At 41.3% G+C, this 24,280-nt stretch overlaps 2 protein-coding genes across 2 annotated transcripts in view; both read right to left on the bottom strand.

The window, feature by feature from the left end:
• LOC120958544 (5-hydroxytryptamine receptor 1) overlaps window positions 1-15,526 on the bottom strand; it is a 71,922-nt gene extending 56,396 nt beyond the window's left edge. The window contains exon 1 of the mRNA XM_040381422.2: window positions 14,564-15,526. The gene's annotated coding sequence lies outside the window, so the exon portion shown is untranslated. The remainder of the gene's footprint in view (window positions 1-14,563) is intronic.
• Window positions 15,527-17,504: 1,978 nt separating this feature from the next.
• LOC120957568 (pacifastin-like protease inhibitor cvp4) lies at window positions 17,505-21,552 on the bottom strand. Its single transcript, XM_040379840.2, has 3 exons — window positions 20,952-21,552; window positions 18,230-18,474; window positions 17,505-18,138 (listed from the first exon to the last, which is right to left on the bottom strand). The coding sequence occupies exons 1-3, from the start codon at window positions 20,992-20,994 to the stop codon at window positions 17,728-17,730; spliced, it is 699 nt and encodes a 232-aa protein (XP_040235774.2). The 5' UTR covers window positions 20,995-21,552; the 3' UTR covers window positions 17,505-17,727.
• Window positions 21,553-24,280: the final 2,728 nt, after the last annotated feature.

Here is a 24,280-nt window from a genome sequence, read left to right as displayed (position 1 = left end):
AATGAAAAAACTGGCGAAAGAACGAGAATGAAAGCGACACAAAATCTTGTTTTCTGGTGGTTTTTGAATCCTGATACCAAAACGGGAAAGACGGACACTTTGTTGTAGGGAAAGATGGACACCGAATTTATTGATATATTTTACTTCTTATATCAATTGGTGATGAATAGCTTTCTTCAAATACCTTAAACACGGGTATTCCGAAGATACAAACCAATCAGCAACTAGAGAAAGTATTGAAATAAGCGAGAAATGAAACACAGGTCAAAATAGTAGTCATTTGTTATGCTGAGCGTGTAACAACGCTGATGAGGCGCTTCACGAAATTCAATATCTTGTCACGACCTGGACAACTTTAAGCAATAAAAAGGTGAGGCATTGATATCACATCGTTCAGGAATAGATGAGAAATTCTATGAGATTACAAACATCAATTGTTGAATGGAAAATGGCTTAAACTGTTAACTAGTCCCTCAACAAATACTGGGGTCGTGGACTTTACGCGGAGTAATTTCTTATAGGACGTTCTAGACTGTTTTTCTGTACGCTGGAGCAACGTGAGTTGTTAGTGCGCGATATTTCAACAATACTTTAGATGGTTCATTCTATGATACATTACAAGCGCCGCTTACAATTGCTAAAACCACGGCTGAATGAACCGTCGTTGCAATTGGCCTGCAACTTGGGATATATACGCACCAGGACGAGGAAAGCAAAAGGGTATGTTAAAATACTGTAAACATCTTCAATTTCCACCTTTTGTTATAGGTTTCTATCTTTCCCTTCATGGTGTCCATCTTTCCCATATCAGGTGTCCGTCTTACCCGAACATTTCAAAACTGCACGAAAAAAATCATGTTTTTCATTCTACAGAAGACGCAAAAATCGATGGAAACTTAAAAGTTTCAACACATTTTCTGATAAAACATGATTGTAAGATAATCTATGCACATTTTCATAGTCGTTGCACTTATATATCCCTAGATTTTTTCATTTCCCCTAACGTGTCCGTCTTTACCTACCTTCCCCCTTTAGCCGACTTTTTGCGAGATTGTCTACTTCTGAGTTACGAGATTGATACGTTCATCAATATTATTTTAATTTCCACTTAGATCGAACACGTGGCAGAGCTCGAAAGCGTAAAAATCCTATACATAGTTTGGAATAATCTAAAAGTTCAATGACTGTTAAACCATTTTTCAATTTTTCATAGAATCAAAAACGAAGCAAATATACTTCGATTTTACCAAAATTCGTTTCAACGTCGTAAATAAACATTGGCAGAAGTGTTTTAAAAGACTTATTTTAGTTTCGATGTGAATATTAAACCAATTTTAGTACCCAAGTGCAGTGAAGTATGTAAAAGTAAGATCGCTAGAATAATAAAACAAAATCACGATAAAGCAGAGTATATAGTAGGTTCTCAAGATACATTTATGAATAAACTGACTTTTTAAAAGTTTTATTGAATTTATGCTCCAGGCAATAAACTGCATAAGGATTTACTTCATCATACACATAGCTGATTACTATATAAACCAACAAGTCGTAGATACTTTCCTTTAGTAACACACTACCGAACAAGGCTTAGTCCAGTGGTCAGAATACTTAAGGTCCAAATTCTATATACAAAGTTCGTGAAGTGATACGTGAAGAACCAATAAACCGCGCATAAAGATGTAAGAAAGTTATACGAAATATGTGAAGAGGAAAGAGTCGCCATATAAGCAGCAAGGAGCCACATGCAGCTCGCGATCGTATATTGCTCCAAACAATAAGCATTTGTATGCTTTAGCATTACTACTAACGACTTTAAACTAATAAAATCACGATGAAAAGTCTCACCTCTTACGTTTAAACAAGTTTGAGAAGGATACAATTAGTTTTAAGATAATATTACTCTTAGGGGTGATGAATATAAATAAAATTCGGTCATGTGATGGCATCGGAAACCGCTCAAAATATCACACTGAGTCATAAACACGTCACACGTCAAAAACATTTTGTAATTAAAGTATATATTATGATATTCATCTCAACTCGATGCAAATCTGCTTGAAAAACATTCTTTAATACATTACATTTCTTTTGCCTGTGTCCATTATTAAACCAACAGCGAAAATTGAGATGCAAATTGAACGACTAGAGCAAGAATCGATAAACCAAAGACACGTCACTCTCTCTCTCTTATACACACACACACATAAAGAGCAAAAAGTACAAAGCCACTAGTCAGCACTCCTTCCCAAAAAAAAACCTCGTACTACGCAACCGGAACTCAAAAATTATCAAACCCCAACCCACAACGCGACGGAATGACCACAGCCAGGCACGAAGCAGCACACCAGCAATTTGTCCCATCGCAACGGAAGCTCGATGGCGTACGCCTCCCTGCATCAAAAGGGACGGTATCTTACGGGGAGAAGGGAAAATATTTTTGCACGCTGTACTTAGAGGCCGGAAATGACTTCAGATGCCGCCGGGTCGAGGTAGTACATTCCAAAGGCATGCGAGCGTGTTGGCAGCGGCTTCGTTGCTTCGTCATTTGCAAGCCAGCGGCGGAAAACTATGATGAGCCGTGGTTCGTTCTACGTCCGTTGCCTGAATATCTAAACAGTTCGATGCGTCGCTTTCGGTCCGTTTTCGGTTTCTTACTCAGTTTTCGTAATAGTTTTGTTTTGCTTCCGCTTAAACGAGATAGTTGGCTAGGCTAGAATGGAGCAAAATAAATCCCATCGGAGCAAACATCGGTACCGGCTCTTCCGAGCATGGGAGGAGCTGCTGCAAAATACGGGCGACAAACAACCGTTTGCAGCCGAGTTGATGCTTAAAGTATGCCCGAGAGTACCTTTACGGTCAAGTATTTTCCTATCATGCAAGCCTTAGAGTTGGGTACATCGAAGGACCCACAGAAAACATCACCCACGGGGAAACCCACCAGTCCGGTGCGTTTGTTGTCGCAGCATTTTCATCAATTATGTGACACCAGCATCAATTTTCAACGCGTGTTAGATTTCTTTCCATCCCAAACAGCGTCACGTGAATCATCATCCCGTAGCTCCCGCTGTCACAGTATATGTACAGGGGGTACAAAATCGATTAAATTGCTGTTCCATCCGTGCCTGTCGCTTTCTCTCTTTTTTTGTATCTTCCCATGCTTCCTGCACGCCAACAATCACGACATACGCTGCGTACCGAGAATCATGCCGAATCGATTAGGTTTTTGTCAGCACCGCTCGGCTAACACGTACTTTATTTCACAAATCCCGCTCACTTGGATACCATGTTGCGAATGCAAATCCACAAACACACATGCAGCTACAGCTCTTGTTTGCCTATTTTGTGGCCGTTGCAATATAACATCGGCCATTTCAGCGGGTGGAAAATCGGAACATTTCACCGGGGAGCTCGAATGGGAATAATTTTTGGGTAAAATTTGAATACTCTAATAGCCGTGCACAGAACGAATGCGAGATAGGCAACTAGGGGCTGTGATCGAGTTGATATTTATTTGTTACCTTCCTGTCCTTCTACTCCCGGGCCCACCACCCCGGTGCATAGTGTTTGGTGGTCAGTAAACATGTCGGGAACGAAAAACACGTAACAGTGAATAAATTAGTGCTGCGAACAGATTTGCCATCACAGACGATAGAGAGTAGGAGCGCCCCGGCGAGCGGCTCCATATTTCATAGCTCTGGTGAAGGTGCAATGTTTGTGTGCGTTACGATGCACAAATTGGCCTGTTAGAATAGATTTCGATTAAAGCACAGGGTCGCGCTGCGCTGTGTTTGTTTGTTTGCCGATGGAATCAAATTTATGAGATGGAAAACACAGTAAATAAATACGTTAGAATGCGCTCACTTTGCGCTTTATTTTGTTACACCTTCTTTTCTTTTGCATCTTTTTGCACCGTATCAATTATTGACAGATTTATTCATTCGTTAGAGAGTGTGTTTAAACCAGTTGATTTATAAAACAATCATAATAAATACTATTACTACCATTCAGACTTTGATATGCCTGAATAATGTTTTATTTATGCTTTTTTATTATAATACTTAATTCGAGTGTACACTGAAACTTCATTTTAATGTGACTTTTCGAGATGCTCACAAAGATCTAAAAATCTGAAATTGGGGCCCTTCACGAGTCTAGATTATTCTAGCCTCAAAGCTAGAATTAGATTCGAGTGCCGGCTCGAAAAAATTGTAAAACAAAGTGTTGTTTACATTTATCCCAAGGTGCATTAAAGCGATCAGGCTGAAATTTCAACCTGTCAGCTGTTTGCATTGTATAGCAGTTTTCGAGCAGCTATCTAAGTGGGTATAATATACAGGTAGGCTTATCCCAAGGTGTATGAATTTAGAAGGCTGATTTTTATCGCTTCTGCTTCTGAATGAAGATTTTAAGAGTGTTTTGAATATTCGTCAAGCCTCAAGAAAGGTTGTTTGAACAAAAGTTTTCACCCATCCTGTCAGAAAGTGATATTCAAATTTGGTTATGAAAAACATGCTATGAGACCACCTGGACTACATACGCTTTGATTCTAGATTCCACCACGTGATATCTTTAATGCACCTTGGGGTAAATGTAAACAACACCGTGTTTTCGAGCAGGTACTCGAATCTAATTCTAGCTTGGAGGCTAGAATAATCTGGACTGAAATTTGCAGGCTAGTTTTATGTGTGGTTTTGTATGGAGTGTTTACATGATTTAATGATTTCAGCCTCCAACTGTCAATCTCGATACAAAAAACTAACGAGAATCGTGAAAGGCCCCAAACTTTGAAACATTTATCATTCTTTGATTCATTTCAAGCTATTATGTTTTCGTTCTACAATAATTTTTTTGTGGCGTAGATTTCTGATCTGCATGCGATTTCGTAGGACAAATGTGTCGACAATATTTTGTGATGGGTCGTTAAAACTATTTCGAATTTATCATTTACGTATCATTATTCCGTAGATTGTAAAAATTCGTCCGTGAATTATGGAAAAAGAAGAAGAAAATAAAGAAGATAATGGCGACGATCGTGCGTCTATAGCTTCAATATATGTAATATAACATCGGTAATGGCGTATTTCACACTTCATAAAGACTGTATTGCGTACATAGGTAAGTTGACAACATTAAGATAAATAACTTTTACTGCTCAATTCTTCAAAAAACTAAATTTGTTTTCGAAAAGACTTCCTCTAAACATATTCAACGTTTGAACTCGCCGAAATCTGACGATCTGTTACACTAAAAGTAATTAAAATACGTTTTATGTTTTAATCAGGAGTGAAACCCAGATATGAAATCGATGCTTGACTTTAATTTATCTCGTTCCATTCAATAATTGCAGTAATTGCTTTCCACCACTACGATCGAGCGGTGTGAAACTAAGTTTCAAAGCCAGCCATTATAATAAGTCGCACACCAACCCATTGCGCACAGCATTGCGGAAAGAAGATGCGGGCACGATTTCAACAGTAACCTGTGTTTTTCCGCGCGCACCAGCAGACACGAATCGCGTGCGGCCATAAATTAACCGTAGCTTCAACTAAAAACTCATCCGGACGTGCTTCCGCCCCATATGCTGCCCCGTAACGGATTTCTGGTTCCGGTTATTCGGGGCGGAAAGTATCAAACTTGATTTACCGCGCATTGCACGCATCAGCGAAGCAGGGATGATCGAGCCCCGGATACACCGAGCTGTAGTTTCGTCCCGACAGGGAACACTTTGGTTAACTCCGGGAGTGAAGGAAACTGCGTGCCTGTGCGTATGTACGGGTTATGATGAACAGCAGAACTTTTTAAGATTATCGACTTGTAACAATTTACTGCAGAATTAATACAGCGCTAAAGTTTGCCAAAAATGTCAGACTTACACTGATTCTCACGGTATCTGAACATCTAGACAAATAAATTGACCTAAATTATTTTAAAAATATACTTTCGTTTCATACATGACTGCTGCTGGCCATAACAATAAAACCACATAAAAAAGACAACGAAACGTGAAAAAACCTGCTGTCATATTGCCGAATGAGGTACGAAACAGCTGCAATAAATAACAAACGTATGTTCTGGATTGGAGCCAAACCTACGATAAAGATGCTTTGAGTATGACATATTAAACTTTGTGCTTTTGATCCCCGCCCAAAAGCTAAGCTCTACAATCCTTACAACCATTGACGCTATCAAAGCAAAGCCCTTTAAGAGGCTCCACTGAGCTTATCGATTTAGATTTAAACAATTGAACACAAGCCCTCTTCGGTTTGGTTTTTAATTCACCGTTTCATGAGTATTGATTCAATTATTTGCCATTACAATGCTCAGTGTGAATGCATCCGGCTACATTGAGCAAACAATACCCTTCGGAAGCAAGCGAAGCGCCCCATCAGGGGCACCATTTTCCAGTGCAAACAAAACAAATATCATCTTCCTCTAAAGGCACACATAAGACACAAAAAAGCTCAACTGCCTTCCCCGAGCAACTTCGCAATAAGAACACAATGGTATGGAAATCAAATTGGCAGAAACAAAAAAAAAAGGAAATGAATAGTGGCGGGATCGAGTTCGCACAACGGTAAAGTACGCCCTTCCTCGTGTCCATTGCTTTTCCGGCACAATGTAAGTGAAATCACCGGGCTCACTTCTTCGCCTATTGCAAATCTTTGCAATTGAACACCTCACGACCACGCTCGTGTTTTACACCCAGATGGTGGTGCCTAATGGAGGCGAGTGTTGTGGGGCTTTGGCCACGGGGCCCTGCCCACCCTGCCCACCACCCGCACGACTTTTATTATGAAAAGTGGAAAGCTAACGTTCGTGCACGAACGACACTGGAGAGTGAAGCGCAGAAAACAGCTTGTCCGCCAGCCAAGGGACAAGGGCATCCATTCGTTTAAAAGGCACCGTCGTGGGCATTTGAGGTAAAGGGCAAAAAGAAACCCAAAAAAGCCCATTGAACAAAACAAAAAAACCCGCTACAATTGCCAGGCAAACGTGTACCCCACAAGAACAAGACAAACGAAGTCAAAGTAAAGGATTGAAGCAGGAAGGAAGAGAAATTGAGCTCGGCAAAAAGCGTGAAACAACCAAACGGAGGAAAAGAAAGGAAGAAAAAAACAGCAACAAAACCTACAGTAGACATTTTGGCAACATCCTGTAAATTAGACAGCCGACGAGGAAAAAGCCCGCCTCTCCTATTCTCCTCGACCTCGAGGAACTCGGTGGAAAAGTGGATGAAAACATCCGTAGCAAGTACACGCGAAGTACACTATATCTTATCTTATGGGTTTTTCGGTTTTTACGCCAAGGGAACGCCAAGGGACGGGGGTCTTTTTGCGCTCTATTTTTCACCACTTTTTTGCACCGCTGCATCGCATCGGATAGCAACGGAAGTACGGGGGGGTATATCCAGGGGTATGTTTTTGCAGCGGGGAAGCGAACACTGCTTGAGAAACTGCGGCCAAACCACGGCCACAGCTCGGCCGTGCTAGATCTTCTTGATCCGCAGTTTTTTTTTGTTATTAGTTTGTTTTTTCTTGTTGTTGTGTGCTGAGACGGGTTTGGCGCTACTACGAGCTTTTTCTTATTTCAGGAAGCTGGTGAACTTTCACACATCCGGTTAAGAGCGAAAGATCTAATGGACGGAAAATGTGTTCGCATCTTGGGGCTTTTTTCGAAAAATAGTGTACTTCAAATGATTGTTTTGAGACAATTTTCATACATTTTATGAATAATTTTAGAGCGATAAAGGAAACAAATTAATACTTCAATATGCTCTGCGTTTATTAAAAAAAGCTGTTTTAGCACATTTCTTTTTTTAATTTTAATAAATTAGGTTAATTTTTTTATACTAAATTACAAAAATGCCAGTAAACTGTCCCAACCTTCTACTCAAAAGCATACAAATTAACAATCCTTCCAAATCGTTGACAATAAATTACTTTAAAAATAAAATAAACTCCTATTTCCCCATTTCAAAGCTGTCAATTGTTCTTAGTACAACTGTAACAGTGAAACCACTCTGCACCAGACCACAGTGCGCTCAGCACACTGCTATCGTGATTGAAAAATGACTGAAATTGTTATGTTCGCCTCATCCATCCGCTTCTCACCATTCCTGCTGTAGTGCCTGTGTAGCAAAACTATGAAACAATCTTTTCCTGTAGAATTTTGTATACATTTTCCTACCCTCTAGCGTACAACTTTCGCTATAGTGCAACCACCAGAAGAAGCAAAATAGAAAAAAAAACCAGCTCCGATAAACCAAAAACCACTTCACTCATCCCTCACCCACGAAGGAAGAGCTGTAAAAGAGAGAAGCTAAGCAAGTCGAAAGGCTCCACCGGCGAAGATATCGCTGTATTTAAGCCGAGATTCGAACGTAATGCAATAAAGGCGTACCACCGCCACGGTGGGAGTGGTGGGCAATCTTCTTCCTCCGCTTATTCCATACCTCGCGAGGGTAGAAATTACTCGCGGCAAGGGAGAGTGCAAGACACCCAGTCAGCACTGAGCCGTGATTGCCGTTCCAAGCCTTAAAGCTTCGGTCTGGTTGGGGATCTTCCCTTTCCGCGTGGAGGTAAAATGTTTTTACACATTGTCCCTTGACACTGCAGCGAGGTTAAAGCCGTGGGAATCGACTACGAGGAAGCAGCAGCAGCAGCATCACGGGAATGTTTCAGTATCCTTTACCGGGGAGCAGCATACCCGCAATGCATGGTGTGGCTCTTGTACGGGCGCGTCCGAAACGCCCGAAACGAAAAAGAAAGAACCAACTGACTGCACACCACTGTGTCACCGTTATACGGAGTGACATTTATTTTATTTCAATGACCCTCATGGCCCTTCCGAAAAGCTTTTTAAGTGGAGCTCGGTGGCGGCCAGCTTGCGGATAACAGATTTATGAAATTAAGCTACAAACCTTCCCCACGGGGACGGGCGGAGTACATTCGTTCAAGTTGTGCTGTGTGTCATTAAAATAATGAGCGTTACAGAATAGTGAAACGGCCATCCACGGTGCACGGGGCAGTACATCACTAATTAAATATTTCCAAGCCATGTAGCGCGAAACATGGCATGAGATATGATAAAAATTGCAAACACGACCACTCCTAGGATGGTACAATGCGGAATGCTCTAGCTTACCGCGTCTAAGTACACTTGATAGCTGTGGTTCTCGGCAGCTACTAAAAACAAGAACCTTAGCATGCCTTTTTTGGCATAAAATAGATACTTCATTGGGTGCAATGACTTGTTGTTTGGTGGAGAAATTTGATTTGTTTCCTCTATATTAATGACAAATTTGACATCATTAATTTCCCAACACAACATTCCCAACGATTTATTGGTTGGTTCTCACCAATTTTTGGTGGGTTCTCATTTTTTTTGGGGCGTTTCCACGAGTTTTTGGCCGTTTCTCAGATATCCAATCGTATTGATATCCAATCGGAAAATACCAATAAATTATGGAAACGCACCAAAAAATCATGGAAACTGACCAATAAATCGTGGAAAACCCTGTATCTATGATTTTCAACAATTAGAATTATACGTTTTTAACAGATTTAGCTGTGTGAGTGTGTTTTTGTTTTAATTTTTTTCGTTTTTCGTTTATCCTGAGTAGTAATTAAAAGTTTTTACCTTACTTTCAACTATTTACTGAAATATCATGAATCATGCCAATGATAATTATAATTTCTTTTAAGATTATGTTGAAATGATCAATTATGTTAAAGAGTCGATTACTAAAAAATCACTATTAACCAAATTTAAGTAAAATACGTGGCACTTGAATGTATTAATAATAAAAGCGAATTTAACGCTCTCAGAAGGTAAAGCTTAAATATGTTTTGCAATAAAGCGTAAAAACTTTTGATTATGTACACTGAATTGTATAGAAAAGGGGACTTAAGGACTTATAATACCTCTGAAAACACTTAAATAACATGAGTCTCTCCGATGAGTTGACCAATGAAGAAAAGAAATAATGCTCTATATAGTTTCCAAACACTTTATTTTCTTCCACACAGATTTACCACACAATTTCCCTCCCATGATCACAGAAAATACTCAAACAAACCACTTAATACGTAATCATTAGTGGGGTTGAAAACACTTTCCTCATTATCATTGCAACTCTATTTTCCAGGTGGTAACATTTCCCTCTCGAGCGGTGTTTTTTCCCCCTTTTCCCACGCAAGGGTGCATTTTTCCTTCGCAATGGCAAATAGCTGTACTAACGGTGATCGTTTTGAGCAAACATAATTAAGGCAACTTTATGGGTACGGTCCTATATCGTGCAGTGCAGTTTTACGCTTGTTGCGATGTATTTTTTTTTTTTCATCCTTCGCTTCTGTTACACTCCCTCCCACATCATATGCCATCTCGTATTTTAACTGTATATCGGAGAGCCTTCACTCGACTCGGCGCAACTTAGCGTAGGTCGGAACGGCCCGGAGGGCTGACAGCACAACTTAGCTTCAAACTTGGCTTCATTCTGGTGATTGCAGATCCTGGTGCTCCTAGCTGCTAGACGTATCGTATCGCACGCGGATTTCTCCCCCAACCTCAGCTAAAGAAAAAACCGCTAAAGAAAACAATAACAACAAACAACCTGTGAGCGGCTGTTACACGTATCAAAAAGCAGTAAAGATAATACGCCTAACTTTTCACCTTCTGCGCTGAAGGGTGTGTCGTTTCCGCTCCGTAGTGTGCGGCTCCCTGGTTCCTGGGCTTTAGGACGAGGGCTTAATTATTTCTTGCCCAGCAAATTTTGGCCAAGAAAAACAGCAGGAGGGAGGAAAAAACTTCTACCCGTTTCCAGGACGATTCGCTCCTACAACCATTAATTGCTCTGTATTGTAATGCCCGCTGTGTCCCGCTGGCTAAAGCATGCGGAGCTAAGGTGAGGTGGGCTCAACTCCCCCCACCCCACCCTCACCCCCTTTTTTGCTGTTCAGTTGCGTAAACATCCACTCGGACGAACCGCTCTGGCGATGCAGACGTGTCGAGAGGCAATCGAAGTGATTATAATAATGACGGTCGTGAAACGATCATGCACGACTTTTATGATGATGAGGGGACGGTACGTGAACGGGCGGCGGGCCGGCCTGCGCAGCGGCCCCGTGAAAACGTTGGCTGTGAAGATAAGTGCATAACTTTTTGCCAATGTTCCGGATACCATCCGGCCGGTTTTTTTTTTAATTCTTCTCGACCGGTACTCCGAAACCAGCAGAGTGTATCGATCGTTCGTCACAGGGAAAGCTCCCTGCAGTGAGTGAGCTCGATGGGTCGGAAGTTTCACGTGCTCCTTTTCAACCACTTCAACTGTTTTGCCGGATCCCCGTTTTGGCCATGCTTGCGCCGAACGAGGTGGGCGTAGCGCGTGGGCGAAGCAACGCAAAAATAAATGACGGCGAAACATGGCTACAATTATTACAAGCATAATCCTAATTGAGTGCAATCCCATCTTAAGTGGTCAAATTTGATGGCTATTTTCTGTGTGTGTGAGAGAGAGCAGTGTGTGGCTGTATATGTTTAATGCGGAGAGGCAAACACGGGTGGATTCGTTAAGTATTATGGTTAAGGATAGGACACACAGAATGGTAGCTCAACTGCAGTCATTAGAGCAAATTGTTGGAGAAGAACGTGCAGTAAAACTATATGCATAGTAATCTTTAGCAGATACATCGGAAAACAACAGCAAAAGAGCAATTAGTTTGCCACGGTATTTGCTCACGATTTTTGTAAAAAACTTAATAAATGTTATTAAATTTAAGAATGGTTATATCTTTGTATTGTTGATTTTAGTTACCCGAGTAAGAGATATCATAAATTATTCTTTAGAATGAAGGTAACAGTTCTAGCATGGTTTGACATCTTTGCATCGGTTACAGTATGGTTTGATATCTTTGCATCCAACCATGCAAAAAATGCTTTATTACTTATATAAAAGCACTGGAATGTTACCTTTTCAACGCAATCATGTCGTTTTTTGTGGTTTTGCTTGAAGTGGGTTGTTTTAACCATTGACAGAACTTAGTAAATATTATTTTTTTACGTTTTTGAAAAAAAAAACAAACCACTAATTTTGTATTTCACAATTAATATACCAAACCAATAAAATTTTCTAAAAAAAGAACAGACACATAAATGTAACTGCGTATCATCGAATCCATGTGGTACAGTTTGTATCCGAGTTACGCGGTTTTTGCGTTCCAGACGAATCCGGAAAAGTCAAATTTCACATTTTTTGACTAAAATACTATTGATTACTCGGAGTTGTTGAGTTAATTTAGTACTTTAATACACTGTATCATTTATTTGGTATGATTCGTGCAGAACATTCTAATTTTGGGGCCCTTTCCGTTTTAAGTTCGCAGGCTGAAATTTCAGCCTGTCAGCTGTTTGCATTGTATAGCAGTTTTCGAGCAGCTATCTAAGTGGGTATAATGTACAGGTGGGCCTATCCCAAGGTGTATGAATTTAGAAGGCTGATTTGTATCGCTTCTGTTTCTGAATGAAGAATTAAGGAGTGTTTTGTGTATTGATCAAGCCTCCAAAAAGCTTGTTTGCGCAATATTTTTCACACATCCTGTCAAAAAGTGGTATTCAAATTTGTTTACAAAAACATGCTATGACACCACCTGGAGTACATACACTTTGATTTTGGATTCTATATTCTATGCACCTTGTTTTGCGATTGTTTTGAGCAGGTACTCGAATCTAATTCTAGCTTTGAGGCTAGAATAATCTAGACTGAAAATTGCAGGCTATTTTGTGTGTGGTTTTGTATGGAGCGTTTTCATGATTTCAGCCTCCAACTGTCAAACTCCATACTTTTGTATGGATGTAACTGACTAGAAACGTGAAAGGCCCCATTTCTGCCTTTTAAGCGGTTGCAATTTGTTAGCAAAAATCTATGTTATACCGAACTTGAAGCAAATTGTACTAATTTGACATTTAATCTGTCAAATTTAGAAAACTGCGTATCTCCGATTCCGCTCAAGTCGAGATCCATGTAACTCGGGAACAGACTGTACATGCAATTCAGTTGTAATGTTGTTTTATTATAATAAGTTTATTATAATAGTTTTGTAACATGGAGTTTTATATCAAAATGAGAAACGAACAAAAAAACGAGCAATAAAATTATAAGTAATTATTATAATACAGTTATCTAGTTATAAGCAATACGGTCTTTTTGGACCGTTCCTTCTGAATAATAAATAAATAAAGTATAATACACATGATTATAGTTAATATAAAGTTACATTCATTTTGCAATAAGTAGAGAGCAGGCAAAAATATTCGATTAAAAAAATGACACCTTCCCCGCTCAAAACAATAAAGAATCGTCTTGGAAAATTTAAAAAGTTGTTTTTTTGAGCATCGCTTGGAACGAAAATGCCGAAAAAACACATCATTGCTATTTTAAAAGCATGTTCGTTTACATGGCATTTTTCTGTTTTTCACTATACAATAGTGCTCTTAATTAAGAAACGAAGCTCTTATGTTACGAACAGTATATGTTGTAGATGATCAACCAACCAAATTGACTTAATCAGAATCATTTTGTTCACAAACGACCTTCAGCATCATTCGCCACTGTCTGTATTTCACTGGAATTAATGAACTGCATTCATCAAGCAACTGAACCACTCCTTGTTGATCTCACAGTACCTCACGGTGATATTAAAAAAAACTATATCATAATATCAAATAATATGATTAGAAACGGAAACATAATACGATTGAAATAAGAATTGTAAAGCTAGCCTTTATCTAACGCTTCATAAATAATTTAGTTCAGTGGTTCAAATTGGTTCAAGGTTCAAATTCAATAGCATAAGTATTTAACAGTACTGCTAAGGACATACAATTTCAAGAAAGCACAATTTTAAATTAAGAATGTATTAAAAACGATTAGAGCAAACATGTGCCTCAGTGCGAAATCACTGTACACCAGTGAATTATGTGAAAACATTTTTATCTTATCGTTAGCAATTTAACATTGCTCCAGCTAGATTACGTTGATTCACATTCATCCACACTCCCTAAGCTAACGCACACGCTTCAACCACCACCAGGCGCACCCATCACCCATCCGTGTGGGACCGATGCCAAGCAAACATCGACGAAAACATTACTCATTGCATGCCTGACCTCAGAGACGAGCGAGGGATACAAAAAAAAAAACAACTCTCCCTCCTGTCGGATACATTCCGCAAGCTTGCGGGTCAAATGCAGCAGCAGAAATGCAACCAGCATGCTTGAAATCAATTCACTTAAGCTGCTTTCATTAATCAAAAGATGAGCATCGTCCGCAAGCGGAGCAGGATAGCATGCAAGCAAACTGACTGCAGCAGCAGCACGCAGTGTGGGATCTGAAGCTGAAAAGAATGAAGCACCACCGCCCATTCGCCAGAGGAAGTAATGGTAGCACACAGCGAGAGAACGGTGCGGGCTAAACGCCAATCATAAATACAGATAAATGCCGCAATCGTGGTGTGTAATCGTGAGTGCCTGTCTGGAAGGAGCACGGTCGATCGTGGCGGGTACTTACTTGCTTTATCCCGCCCGTTGTCTGAGTTGTTCTTGTGTGCACTGCTGATTGCTTCGAGTGCAACAACTTTCCTACCCGAAACCGTTTAGTGGCTATTTTCTTTCTTTACACGTTCACTTCCTTCAACACAGCATCCTTCCTTAGCTGCACGGGCAATCAACAGCACTTAGAACGCTGGGAAAATTCACACTAGGACACTTTTGTGTGCGATTGTTTAATGTCTCTTTTTAAGCTAAGTAGAACCAGCTGGTATTAAATATAGCGCACATTTTACACAACTTTGAGCGCCATAGGAAAAAGAACCACATTCACCCCGAAACACACACACAAGAAAACCCACTTACACACTTTCTACTCACAGTTGTGCTCAACCAACGAATTATGTCACCTTTGCCGAAAAAGCCTCCCTGCCGTTTACCACCACACACTTACGCACCGGGAGCGTCGTTTTTCACTGCACGTACGTACGATGGGTAGCAAATATCTTGCAAGACACATTTTCCTTCGCCAGAGTGCTACACGCGGAAGCAGAACGCCCAAACTTGGTTACACTGGACCGCACACGGACCGCATACGCTGGCTTGCTGGCTTCCGCAACCGACACAGCAAGGCATCATCTGTCACGCGCGCAAACTGCTCAACGAACCACCCGCGTTGGTTGGAGTGATTTTCCACACATTAGCCATCGTCGCTTATGGGGCATGGGGCCCATCCGCTTTGTACGGTACCATCAGCGACAGGACCGACTACCATCAGTCACACCGGTTACCGGTGCGAGGTTTGCACAGCAGCTAGCTAGCTGTCTGCCAGTTCCTTACCCGTGAGCAACTGCTTTTGAGCGTACTGTCTTGTGTCCAACACCGTCCGTTGGTGAACGACACTCACGGCAGCATCCAACGAGCTCGGGAACCTGCGTATGACTGAGGCTGCAGCGGGTTAATACACTGGTTAACATGCACCAGATATCGTCCACTTTCTTGACGTAGTAGTTCGTGAAGGGCCAGAGCTTTGCTGGCTGCTGTTTGGGGAAAACGTTTCGGGAAAGCAATGCGTTCGTGTTTGAAGAGAGATAGGAAAACTGAGAGTAATCTTTATCGTGATTGGTGGAACATTTTCCCGCGCAAATCATTCGTGCTTACTTACGCTCTCGTTTGAGGGCTAGTCTCTCCCTATTGTTCTCACGTTCGGGTGAGAAAACCACGTGATTTTAGCGATTGAACAGCTATGGAAATAACATCGCGTGCGGTGAAAACGCTTCTTGCAGGGAATTGAATGCATTGTTATCTATGATATCACTGTGCTTGTTGCCAATGTGCTTACCTGCAATATAGTTAGTGAAAGCTTAACAGAACTTAAAAACATTGAACGTAATACAAGTTGTTCAATTGTAGCGATGAAGTTGTCAGAGGTAAGGGTTCATCCATAAATTACGTAACAGTATACATTTAAATTTACGCTCCCTAGCTTTCCTGCCTAGTTGAAGAAAATTTGATGATAGAAAGTAACTTTAATACGTAGTCCTACAGGAAGGTACTGCTCTTTTGCCTGTCTTTGCTTTTAAATGCACTTTCTATACTGTTGAAGTTTATGTTACAGGATCGAAATGTTTGCTAACGGTGTAGAACTGACTAAAAAAACATGTAGTGCTTTTTATGATTAAGTTGGAAAACTGAAACTTCAGAGACAATATAATTCAGCTGTGTTGTATATTTCATACCTAATGGATAGTTGTGTTCCACAGTTTTATGTACAAAAAGTCATGCATGTCAACATTATGTGGTATAAAACGTGTAATGTTACGTCTGTCAAAGTGCAAACGAAATAATCTTAAACTGTTTTTAATCTGTTTTGCCAAAATGCGTATCTTTCTGTAGAAATACTCTAGCATAAGCTTATTTTTAGGGCGCATGATTAATCTTTAACAAGAATATAGCCTTGAAGGGGACAATACAATACCTGACTACAATTAGGCGAATCGTGAAGTATAGGTCTATATGAGGCATTAAAAGATTAAATACATTATCGCACGAAAATACTGGATGTTTAAATATTCTTCTTCTACTTGGTGTAACGACCTAGGCCTTTACAGGCTTTCAAGATTTAATTAAAACCACACAGCCAGATAGTCAATCCTTGCTACGGAGGGACGGTCCATGTGAGGCTTGAACCCATGACTCTCCGTGCGATACGTCATTTATGGATGATTATTTAGGTTTATTTTTTCTTGTTTTACAACTATCTTTTCATTTTGCTTAAGACACGAATTAAGACACAGATATAATCAATTTCCTTAAAAAATAGTTTTAGCTTATAATACGCATTTCCCACAAATCTTCTCATTTAGGAATGCATCAATAAATTTCACTCCAATTAGGAAAATATTTTTATTCAAGCATTTTTGTTGCATCCCGTACAAAACTACCCTTGACTATGCCTCGAACTGGTAGGCCCTTCAAAAAAAACCCACATTCCTGACCTCTTGGTTAATGTACTGCCATGCTTATGGTTTGTTTTTTCTCCTACTTATCGCAAGTTTTGTTTTTGCACTGTCCACCACTCCAACACACTCAGTCCAATCATCCGTACTGATAGATAGTTTTCATCTTGAACTTGGAACTTTTCCTAACAATCGCTTCCTTATGGCGTCCACTTGGTGAACAGAGAATGGTGCAAAAGTTTTGCCCTTTCCCATCCACAAAGGAAAACTTATTGTTTCTGCCCTGAAAACGTACCCATATCGAGCCGTTCCCCCGACCACTCACATTGGAAGGAACATTGTGTTGGTCTTATAAATTTATTAGCCACTTTGACCGTATTTCCTCATTCAGCCCGGACTGGACCACGGATACTGCATAGTGACAGGGCGGGTTCAATTAGTGGAACGAAGAAAAGAAAAAACGCAGGGTGGAACAGTATTTGGAGTGATCTTTAAACAACAGCGTTTGGTCTTGATGGTAAAAATAATAACTTTATTTCCGTGTATCCTCTGAAGTTTGTTTGACAAAAATGACTTACGTGTATGCCCCCTAGCTCGTAGCGTTCAAGCACCGGGAGAAAACAATCAAAGGCAACTTTCTACTGATAGTTCGACTGACACTTAGATACAGCAACTTAGTTGTACAGCTTGTTAAAGGCTTTCGGCACTACGAACTAGCATTCTTCTTTTACCATTCACCGGGAACACAGAACTTGAAGGTACATCCTGCCATCTTGCCATCGTCCGAACAGAGACAGGTGTTGCACTGATACTTGAACGAGGACCTGGGCGTACAGCTGAATCCGGGCGCACCGGGAGCAATCGCGGACTGGGGCAGATCATCGGCCGGTACTGATCGCTTCTGTTTCAGTTTCTGCTGATCGAAAAAGCCCGGCGGAAGGCAAGCCTTCAGCGTACAGGCGGCATGGCCCGTCTCGGTACAGAAGCAGGTATTGCAACCGTCGTCACTTCTGAACGTCGTACCGGGTGTACACTTCTTTTCCGGAGCGGGCTCGGAACGCTTTGCACGCTGCGGGCAGGCTCTCCGCGTACAGAACCATCCGATACCGTTGTTGGCACACCGGCAACGGTTGCAATCCTACGCAGGGCGTTCGAAAAGAAATAAAAAAAAATAACACGTTTAGTTGTTGTAAATGAAAAAGACATTCATTTTAATGATCCAATCCTACCTTCATCTTGATCTCGTTCGGTGAGCAAACCTGTCCGTTTGTCTGCACATGAATTTCGTCCTTCTCGTCCGCGGACGACAGCGACTCACCGTTCTGGACATCGAGCCGCACCTGGCTGTCATCGGACAGCTCGTTCGGTGGACACATCTTGCGCGTACAAGCCTTCTGGCCGTCCGGACCGCAGCGGCACTTGTTGCAATCTTCCATGAACGTCGTGCCCGGTTCACATTTCTCCTCACACAGTGCTGTTACGCGAGAGAAAAACGGGAGAACAGAAACGAAACGAAAGTTAGAGCATGAAACAATCTTCCACATTCCCGCTAATCCTGCCTATTGCTTATCGCGTTAAAGCCCAAAAATGGAGTGGAGAGGAATGTTACCAGCTTCAACAGTTTTGTTTGACTTTTCTCCATACATGCTGAGAAGCGTAGCCCTGGCTGGAAGCAACGTCATCGTGGAAGCGGAGAAAGTGGCTGCTGATAAGCCATTACCAGATAGTAGGAATAGTTCAGCCCACAATCACCACCAGACCGACTTGCTTCCAGTGTGGCTACTCGATGCAACCAAGGGACAGATGGCGATCGATTCCAAACACAATTGACAGATCACGTTGCTGGACCCATCGCATCTACCATCGTTCGTGTGCGATTTCGATCGTTCGCGATTGTTTGGATCGCCAATTGAACGGGGGTTTTGAAATTGAATTGACCTTTGGCGAACCGTTCACGGTGACTAAACTGCCTGGCCGCATCGATGTGATGGTAAATAACATAACAGAAAACGTGCAAACTGTTTACGAAAATGGAGCTAAATAACTGTTGGTGTACAGTATTAAAGGTCATAATTGAGTATGTTTCTTGAACTGTTGAAGCTTGCTGATAGTTTCAAATCATTACATTGTATTTGATATGAATTGCAATTTTAAGTATTTACGAAGAATGTTATAGAATGTTCGCAGAATCGCTTCCTTTTGTAAATGTCACTAATCATCTCTCAGTTCTGCAATAACCGATCATCTAAGTTTAAAACAACTTGAATTCCAAGATGGAGCTTTTCAAACTTACAGAATTATTTCAGGCATAAGTTGTAGGTCTTATGTTATTCTTTTATCACTGGAAAATGTTACATCTTAACTAAGAACTTCCACAAGATAATCCAAATTGATTTAGCATTACGTAGCAGCGTAGTAAACCATTGCGGGATGATCTTTCCATCCATCCATCAACCTTATCCGCTCAACCTCACAATGTACCTCTTTCGAAGGACACAATGCTTAGACAAATTCGGGAGCATGCTCCCAACGACACAGGGTATCAAAAGTTCAAGGTTTCTTCACGTTTAGAAGACATTTCGACGTCCTCGGAAAGATCGCGCAGTCCTACAGCATCGGCGATGTGCATGAATGATTTACATAAGAGAACGTCTGCCGCGGACGCTGTGCAGTGGATTTGAAAAGTCGGTCCTGATGTTGCTGCTGCTGCTGCTGTGTCTTATCGCGCCCGCCAACAATGCGACCCCGACCATTGCCACCAGCCAGTGACCAGTGCCGGAGCACCGTGGCACCGTGGCCCAATGCGTCGTCGTTGTCGCCGGAGCTGGCTATACACAGAAACGCAATTGGGCACGAGATAGTCGTGCCCGTGGGGTTGTGGTTCCGTGTAGTTCAAGGTAGCACTGATACGTACTCCCCCCGGAGCACCCGGCCGGTTGGGTGAGGGTGAATCGTGGCGCAAAATTTCAACTGGAATACGCAGGCACATCAACAAAAGAAAAAAAAAAACGGAGCAGACTAGGAAGGCAAGACGAGTAGCGATCGGAACGCGCGTGTGCTGCTGATCGGAAGCGGTTAGGGATGGAAGTGGAATCTCATCTCAGACATTGCGACGATGGCGTCATCCTTAGCAAGTGACCGATTTACCATGGTTTACTGTAATCGCGATTGGGGGATATTTTTTTTCAGGATTCGGGATGAGTTGTGAGTGTGTCTGCCTACCCATGGCTTCCGGACACATCGTACGTCTTGAAGGTTATGGCAATTAGTAGTTGAAACAATTCCAACAATTTCGAATGGCACGCTTGTTAAAGACAATATATTCCACAATAATATAGAGCTGTCTATTCTTGAAGCTTCAGTGTCGATTGCTCGATCGGTGTTGCTGTACGCCCATTTCTGATAGAATGTTAGCTACCGCATAGGTTTGAAATATGTGCTGAAGTTGCTTAGTCCACTATGAGAGCGATGCCAATAATCCATTGAATAAAACAAAATAATAATAAACATCCTAAACGATATTGCAATGTTTCCTTTCCACATGTCAATTGAAGTAAATCAATTGAAATTTGACGCATGGACTTTGGAACGGCTAGACTCAACCGGAATGTAGGTCCAATAGAATTAATATTAATGATAGCTGGTTTTATAATACAATTGAACGTCCCAGTCTGAATTAGTCCCACAGAGTAACCGGTAGCGCACAGCATTAGTAATAAATGTATCCTGAGTTCAAAACTCAAGACGACTGAGCTTTCACACCAAACCCGGAATAATAAATACATAAATAATAAATATTAACAGACCATAGACCTACTTCAGTATTCATCACTTGTTGTGAAATCATTCAACTAATGCAACATTGTATCTGCTTGTTAAGCTGAATAAATTGTTGCTTGCAGCGTAGATGCTAGTGTACAATAAACTATATCATCTACGCATCATTCTTACCTCCTACTACACACGTTGCCACAATCAGCATTAGAATCTTCATGATGGTGCCGCCCGGTTTTGAATACTAATGCACTTAACAACAAACAGGTATTGGGTTACTCTTTGCAGCAAAAACACGATCTGCTAAAACAAGCGCAGCAGCACTATACTCTCTCAACACGCGCACCACAGGCCGGCGTCTTCTATCCGTAATCAATTCGGCAGCAGTACCTCACACACGCTCAACGGTCGGTTGAGTTCTGTTCTGCTTTTACAAAATCTTGTCGAGATACCGCTCGCACGCGCGCGATGATCACTTGCACACTCTTGCCGAGGCCGAGGAAACCGAACTTTTGGTGTAGCTGTGGCGACTACCGATGCTATCAGCACGTTACGCGGATTGATGGATGGCTCACACTATCGCCAAACGGTACCAATACCAATCATATCACACACGCAAACACTATCTCACACACACACACGTTAGCAACGTTTCACACATCAGCACGATCGTTCGATCTTGGGGTGTACCTGGTAGCGCGCACTTTTACGCCGCTCGTTTGGGGAAGATCTTCACTTTTGCACAGCGGCTCGTCAACTGCTTCGCTGTACCGGGCGCAACGGTTTATTTAAATACTTTATCAACATCGACAGTTTCTGGTGCCATCCGCTTCCTCCTATTTCCCTCAACCCGATCAGTCCCCCCCTTTTAGCGATCGCCCATTTTAACGATCGTCAACAATCGGCACTCTTATTGGTTGACCGTCGGTCTAGGGATGATGATGTTGATGACGGAGCACACCAAACCCAAACAACACCGTACGTCATCCAGATGTATGTACCATTCGCGGCGTTCGGCCGGTTTCAGATCGATCGCAAAGCACGAGCGAAAACGATACCGCCCTTTAGGAGGAAGTGGTTTTCCCCATGTATTCTTTTTTTTCGCATTTACATTGCGTTCAGGTTGACATTCGCCGGATCATTCGCATTGCTATGGCAACGGTGAGGCCGGTGTGCTTTATGCCGCGTTCGAGTCTACAGCAGCGGCATCACTAAAACACTCAACACGGGTTTGATGTTTGTCGTCACTCGCTGCATGCTAATGGATTGCGCTGGAGGCTTTAGTTGTTGTTTCAGGTTTTTATGCACACTTTGCGTGTGGTTTGCCTGTTTTGTCGGTTTCCTGCTCTCTACGACATATATCATTCTAGGTGTGCGCGATCGTTTGTGGAATGATCAGTTTGAATGGTTCGCGATGGTAATAATGTTGTTGATTACATGGTCTGCACACTTTGTTGGCTAAGATTATCGTAATGAGTTGATTGTTGTTTCAGTTAGCTATTCTTATTTACGATACTTTTTCTCATGCCTATTTTCATTAATACTCCTATTCAATAAACGACCTTTTTCATTATTAACACAAGAGGTGAGTCATCATATTTAAAAAAATCTTTATTGATCTTAATGCAATTCCCTGCAAGGAACATCAAAACAATTCTTCGAAGAGGGTTCAATTCACAGCTGGGCGTGAAAAGATAAGCCGCAAAGAAGCTGCCAACCCCTTTTTTCTCATGACACAACCAGGCTTCAGTTGGTCAGGCTGCCTTGGCAAAAAGCTATACGATCACGACGAACCTGACGACTTCATCAACAACGCCAACCATTCAGCTGAAAGCTACCAAACAAACCGCCCTTTTGCCGCGACGCATAAAACGCTGGGCAAATAACAACAATAACAGCAAATAGAAAATACAAAAAAGAGGGAAACAAAATACACTCCGGCACAAATAAATAAATCGTCGAATAGAAATTGACGGGCAAATATTGCTTTGTTGACATGTGCATGTAGACCGAATTGCGGTTACTTCCCTTCTGCCCGTCGCGTCCGCACGGCATGAAGGTTGTGTTTCGCGCAGTGCAAACTTACCCGTTGGGTGGAAATCCCGGCCCGATTGATTATCATAAGCACTCTCGGCCGAGAAGCGTCGGCGTTCCGGGAAACGTTTAAAATAGATTATGGACGCATCGCAGATTGTACCGCACGTTTATGTGCTAAGTACGTGCAAAGAGACTCAAGAGGAAGAGTACAGTACCTCGCGGAAGGGGGAGCATCGTTTGCAGGGTGATGCAATCGTTTCACGCCAAATGGAAACAAGATCAAACAAAAATAAATGAACAGTGTTAATGATTATCTTATAAAAAAAGCTTACTTTGTAATACTGCCAAATTTCTAAAACAAAAAAATGTCAAAATTATAATTCAAATAGCTTGTTTGTAATTTCATGGGAGAATAGAAAAAAATTGCTGCAAGCTTTTTGTATTTGATATAAATTAGCATTCAGATAACGTCTCAGTTTTCAGTGTAGCGGATTTTTTGTTAAACCAACTTGCAGCTAAAGTTTTTGTCAGATTTTTATTCAATGTTTTGCATATAAAAATTATGCCATACAAGTCATACAAGGCTTATTTTTCAAAATGAAACGATCAGAATGTTTGCTTACTAATTTTTAATCATCGTTGAATAGAACAAAACCCTTGTACTTTGCTGATTTTGAAGTGGTTTCTTTCATTATTTAATTTAACATCATTAATTTTATGTATTACTTCAGGAAAACCAAACGAAACTTATTTACATCATTTTAATAGTTTCGGAATGTAGCTCCATGGAACCACCTGTTGATGCGCATACGATGGAACAGGTATTTGGATCTTGACGAGCTACGTAATGGATACAAAGATCCCCTTGATGCTATATTCAAAAAGCGTTGTGTGAGAGTATGGCCTGGTGAATTCTTTTTAATGTAACAACCAGACTCTCGCACTGATTTTTCAAAACTATGGTAGCATTTTGAAGAATCTTGTTAGATCTTGTTAGAAAGATACTATCGTCCTTCTCAAATCTATGTCGGGGTAAGAGGATAGACCTACTGTAGCATATCTGCTATACATAACTTATTATAATACACACTATCAGCTATAGACTCATTGTAACACACTTCGGAAAGCCAAACCACACTATTGCAACACATTCATTATAACAAACTCAGCAAATCAGATCATACCATAACAAAGCAACCGGAAGAATTCAGGCCACACCGTTCATATAAAAACAATTGTGACACACTTCTTGAAAACACCCGAAAAACGCATAATAAGCAAATCAGGCATTACTGCAACAACCTAGGTGAACCGAGAACGCATAGCAAGTTATAAGCTTAGCGACGAAAACATCCATTCTTTAGCAACAATAGTTGAAACCTTCTTTCGCAATACAGTAAAACCGAAGCATAGTCACACATCGACAAACACCCCACACCATTTCAATTAATAAATTGTTACCAATAACA

Source organism: Anopheles coluzzii, chromosome 3 (assembly GCF_943734685.1).
Source record: "Anopheles coluzzii chromosome 3, AcolN3, whole genome shotgun sequence".
Classification (NCBI taxonomy): domain Eukaryota; kingdom Metazoa; phylum Arthropoda; class Insecta; order Diptera; family Culicidae; genus Anopheles; species Anopheles coluzzii.
The sequence above is the reverse complement of the archived record's forward strand: the minus strand, read 5'-3'. Positions and strand labels throughout refer to the sequence as shown.